General features: G+C 39.5%; 1 protein-coding gene across 1 annotated transcript in view; it reads left to right on the top strand.

Moving 5' to 3' along the window:
- Positions 1–3,767, top strand: part of LOC106881735 (box C/D snoRNA protein 1-like) — a 4,937-nt gene extending 1,170 nt beyond the window's left edge. The window contains exons 3-4 of the mRNA XM_014932226.2: positions 869–996; positions 3,617–3,767. Of these exons, the coding sequence (XP_014787712.2) occupies positions 869–996; positions 3,617–3,660 (172 nt within the window). The 3' untranslated portion in view covers positions 3,661–3,767. The remainder of the gene's footprint in view (positions 1–868; positions 997–3,616) is intronic.
- The last annotated feature ends 2,135 nt before the right edge of the window (positions 3,768–5,902 follow it).

The raw sequence follows: 5,902 nt of genomic DNA, 5'->3' as shown, positions 1-5,902 counted from the left end.
TCTGTGTGTAGCCCCTTGTGGGCAGTAAAGAAATAACACATGTATACATGTATATATGTAACTGGTGCTGTGTCGGTTATGATGATGAGTGTTCCAGTTGATCTCATAAATGGAACAGCCTGCTCATAAAATTAACATGCAAGCGGCTGATCTTTCTATTATAGGCACAAGGCTGAAATTTTGGGTGGAGGGGGTTAGTTGATGAGATTGACCCAGTACACAACTGGTACTTAAATTATTGACTCTGAAAGGATGAAAGGCAAAGTCGACCTCGGCGGAATTTGAACTCAAAACGTAACGGCTAAGCATTTCGCCCGGCGTGCTAACGTTTCTGCCAGCTCGCCGCCTTTATGCTTCTGTCAACCAAACGTACTCACAAGGCTTTGGTTGGCCTTGCACCATAGTAGAGGACATTTGCCCAAGGTTCCTCACAGTGGGACTGAACTTGAAACCACATGGTTAAAAATTGTAAACCACAGCCATGCCCATGCCTTTCTATGCTGAACATTAAGCTTTGCGAGATGTATATGTGTGTATGTATGCATATAATTTCTTTTTCATTTGTATTTTCTTGTCGACTAAAAACGTGGCTATTACAACTTTGTCTCCCTTAAATATACAGACATCTGTGACTTTGTCACTTTGCTCTTCTCAGTCAAATTTTTCTATGTTGTGAGATTATAAGTTCTCATGCTTACGTTCCAGTTTCAAGACAGGCTACAGTAATAAGAAACAATTTAAGCTAAGATAATTTTCTTCCCTTATCTAACCTATATCAGCAGGGGAAAAAAAATAGATGTGATGATGATGACAACGCTGATGGTGGTGATAATGACAGTAATGATCTTTCTTTTTTTCTTGCTTTTAGTTATTACACATTACAAGCGGACAAAACGTTTCTTGATAATTTATATGGAAAGACCCTTCTGGAGCATCCAATTATTCACGTTATTTTTGCTGAAGAAAAATCATCTTATTTGTTTCTTATCAATGACAGTAAGTGAATTGTATTTCATTCTTGACGTTTTTGTGATTGTCTTTTTGATATCTTATTTTGATTCATTATGTAACTTTAATACATAATATATAGAACATATATACCTTAATACATCATCATCATCGTTTAATGTCCGCTTTCCATGCTAGCATGGGTTGGACGATTTGACTGAGGACTGGTGAAACCGGATGGCAACACCAGGCTCCAATCTGATTTGGCAGAGTTTCTACAGCTGGATGCCCTTCCTAACGCCAACCACTCAGAGAGTGTAGTGGGTGCTTTTACGTGTCACCCGCACGAAGGCCAGTCAGGCGGTACTGGCAACAGCCACGCTCAAAATGGTGTATTTTATGTGCCACCCGCACAAGAGCCAGTCCAGGGGCACTGGCAACGATCTCGCTCGAAAATCCTTACACATGTCACGGGCACAAGTGCCAGAAAGGCGCCGCTGGGCACAGGTGCTATCCCGATTTTGCTTTCGTTTGCCTCAATAAGTCTTCCAAGCTGAGTTTATATACGTAATGTATATAATACCTTAATACATAATGTATATAACATTAATGCATAATATAAATATACTTATATATGTATAGAGAGTGCATTCCAGAAGTTGTGAAACGTTTTCAAGACAGACATCAATTGTTGGACGGTTTGACTGAGGGCTGGCAAGCCAGAAGGCTGCACCAGGCTCCAATCTGATCTGGCAAAGTTACTACAGCCGGAAGCCCTTCCTAATGCCAACCACTCCAAGATTTGTTTATTGTCTGCCTTCCTACTTATTAAGACTTTGGTTTTTGCTAGATTGACTCTAAGGCCCTTCGATTCTAGACCTTGCTCCCACACCTGAAACTTCTCCCTTACTCCCTTCAAATCTCCTTCAAATTAGGATCTTTTAACTTCAATGTGCTTGTTGTAGCACTCCAGTTATTTTGTTTAGGTCCCTTAGAATCCTCCAAATTAAAGGTGTCTGAGACCCTTGTCACAGCCTCATTCATCTCATTCAGCTTGGGGAACAACAGAGAGCAAGGTTTGGACTGTAGGCAAGGTGAAGGACAGTTTTGATTCCTATCTCTGTCAAATAGTTGGTTACCAGGATGGAATTGTGGACTGGCATATTGTCCTGATGGGGGTGTTCTGGCCTTTTGCAGTGAATTCTCTTCCTGAACTCCCTCAGAACCTCCACAAAGTGCTCTTTATTGACCGTCTGGCCAGAGCAAACCCAGCAGATGTAGATGATGCCCTTGCTGTTAAAAATGGAGATCATCATGAGCTCCCTTGTGGACTTGCTTTACTTGACCTTGTTGTTGTTGTTGGCACTCTGTCGCTTACGACGTCGAGGGTTCCAGTTGATCTGATCAACGGAACAGCCTGCTCGTGAAATTAACGTGCAAGTGGCTGAGCACTCCACAGACACGTGTACCCTTAACGTAGTTCTCGGGGATATTCAGCGTGACACAGTGTGACAAGGCTGTCCCTTTGAATTACAGGCACAACAGAAACAGGAAGTAAGAGTAAGAGAAAGTTGTGGTGAAAGAGTACAGCAGGGTTCGGCACCATCCCTTGCCGGAGCCTCGTGGAGCTTTAGGTGTTTTTGCTCAATAAACACTCACAACGCCCGGTCTGGGAATCGAAACCGCGATCCGATGACTGCGAGTCCACTGCCCTAACCACTGGGCCATTGCGCCTCCACACTTGACCTTGTATGCAAGTAAAAAACAGATCCTCTGCTCATACAAGTTAATCCATGTCCAGCCTGGAGCATTTCATAAGTTTCTGTGGAATTTTTTGCTTAGTTTAACACAAAACTTGATGGTACAGCAAGCTTTCCATTTGCCTTCGCATTCCGACTGCATTCAGCAACCTAGTCAACTGCAGCAAGCAGTGTTTAGTCGAGTGCATTCAAAGTGCTGTTACAGCTGTCTCCTTCAATCTAGAACAACAAAAGTTGGCAGGTCGGCTTATTAGATGTATAATAATGAATATATTAAAATTCCAGTAATCTAGGTCTGTTATAACTGTCTCTCCTAACAAAAAGTCACAAAACTTTTGGAATGCACCGCATATACTCTCTTACTCTTTTACTTGTTTCAGTCATTTGACTGCGGCCATGCTGGAGCACCAGGACTTATTCTTTGTAAGCCTAGTACTTATTCTATCGGTCTCTTTGTGCCGAACTGCTAAGTTACACGGACGTAAACACACCAGCATCGGTTGTCAAGCGATGTAGGGGGGGACAAACACACATACATATATACGATGGGCTTCTTTCAGTTTCCGTCTACCAAATCCACTCACAAGGCTTTGGTCGGCCTGAGGCTATAGTAGAAGACACTTGCCCAAGGTGCCACGCAGTGGGACAGAACCCAAAACCATGTGGTTGGTAAGCAAGCTACTTATCACATAGCCACTCCTGCGTCTTCTGAAGACATATTTTATGTAATTCAATTTGATTTGATTTGCCATCAAGTCATCGCAGGAGATTTCACCATTAAAATATATCCATAGCATCTCACCATTAAAACTATTTTGTGGAGAAAAAGCAGTGAATTGATGACGGTGAAACTCACCAGACGCGTTTGATTCATTATGTAATCTTGTATACTTTCTCATTTATTCCAGATTCAGAAACAGCAAAAGACAAATTAGAAGAGACAGGAAGTTGAAACTAGGGTCAGAGTTTATGTAAATAAAGAGTTTAGGAAATTATATTTTGTTTGGTCACACATGGGGGAAAGTTTGTGATGATAAAATCAGTTTTGTTTCTGAGACCTGCAAGCTGTTTACTTCCTTTTTTTAAAATCTTTTATCTTTTCTTTTACTTGTTTCATTCATTAGACTGTGGCCATGCTGGGGCGCTGCCTTGAAGAATTTTTACTTGAATGAATCGACCTCAGTACTTTTTGCCACACCGCTAGGTTATGGGGATGTAAATGCAAGCAGTGGTGGGGGACAAAAACACACATATATACACACACACACACACACTTGCATATATAATGTAGAAGAAAGATTAAAATTTAGGCAAATCAAATTTACATATTTAAATCTATTCAGCTCTAGACCCAACATGCATGAATTTCTCCAAAAGTATATTCATTACATCAAACATATTAAAAATATATAAATATATAAAAATATGTGATTTGCATAAATTTGATTCTTTCTTCTACATTATTCTAACGTTTCGGGTTTGAACATCTGGAGCACTTCAAAGTGAAATCTATGCATTGGAGAAAATCTTTTCCCTTCTAATCGTATACAATTAGTTCAATAGAGCATTACAGATAGACAGAAGAGATGGAGGAACAATTCTTAGGCATCTCTGCTAAAAATATCCCAATTCCATTAAGGGAATTTATAGAAGCCCTGTTGTAGAAGACCAATGAATTGATTAATAGAATGAGATGGTGAGCTTTATTCTATGACCTTAAATCAAAATAACCTGACCAGACTAATGAATTGGATTCATACAACCTGAAATCCTATAAAAACCCTCCTTCGAATCCTCTGTTAGCAAATTTTTTTTTTTTTTTTTCCTACTCTAGGCACAAGGCCTGAAATTTTTGGGGAGGGGGTTAGTCAATTAGATCGACCCCAGTATGCAACTGGTACTTAATTTATTGACCCTGAAAGGATGAAAGGCAAAGTTGACCTCAACGGAATCTGAACTCAGAACGTGAAGACAAACAAAATACCGCTAAGCATTTCGCCCGGCGTGCTAATGTTTCTGCCAGCACTTCCCTAATATATCTGGTAGAATCTATAGAGACGATGCACTCCTTATAGTTAGACGATTACCTCGACCAGTGGTTGAAGGAACAAAGAAATCTTTAAAAATATTTTTGGAAAATTACAATATTAGCATCCCATTTGAAGCAAATACCAAAGTGGTAGATTTTTTTGGATCTTACACTCAATTTAAATACAAATCTATACTACCCATTTCACAAGCCTAACCAAACCTTGCCATATATAAACGTCTTTTCAAATCATCCTAGAATAACCCTTGACTGCGTAATTACAGGCATTTCAATAAGAATCTTTAACTTATCAGCTAATGAGGAAATATTTAATATCCACACTCCTTACTAGATCAGATTGGAGCCTGGTACAGCCTTCTGGCTTGCCAGTCCTCATTCAAACTGTCCAACCCATGCCAGCATGGAAAGCGGACGTTAAACAATGATAATGATTCCCTTCCTCTTACTCTCTACCTATAAAGCCATCAATAGCCTTATCATGCATTGTTTCTCCTCCTCCAGCCACTCAAAAACACTTCCGCTCCCTGTTCTTTTGCATATAGCTCTATAAAAACACTCAATAGGTAATTCCCATTAGAAAAACGCAGTACATGTGAAACTTTTTAGAAATTTATTTTTCTCTGATGAAGGAGGTGGTGTCCAAAAATGGATGTAAATATCTTTTTTATGATTGGACAACTGGACCCCCAGAAACGGCCGTAGGATTATTAACTGGATTAGTAACATCCATATTTTTTATCTTATACACTCTTAACTCTTTTTATGACTTTGTTTTATAATCTATAAGTTGGCCTTCATATGTATTTAGTTTTTTGATATATTTTTAATGTGTATGTATATATATATATATATATATAATACAAAGAATATATATACATGTATACACACATATATGTACATACTTACATCTACATGTGTATATACATGCATATCAGGGTACAGGACGTTAGAACAATAAACTACAGACAACGGAACGAACACATAGGAAAACGGAAAGCCCCTTGGAATATCCCTTCATCAGCTGTCTCTATTCTATCTAGACGTTTCGAAGACCAGACAGGACGTACTCTAGAATAGTCTCTTCCTGAGTAGTGGATCAACCAACTACACAGAGGATTCCAAGGTGGCAAACACAAACCAAGAC

Source organism: Octopus bimaculoides, chromosome 22, assembly GCF_001194135.2.
Source record: "Octopus bimaculoides isolate UCB-OBI-ISO-001 chromosome 22, ASM119413v2, whole genome shotgun sequence".
In the NCBI taxonomy this organism is placed as follows: Eukaryota; Metazoa; Mollusca; class Cephalopoda; order Octopoda; family Octopodidae; genus Octopus; species Octopus bimaculoides.
The sequence above is the reverse complement of the archived record's forward strand: the minus strand, read 5'-3'. Positions and strand labels throughout refer to the sequence as shown.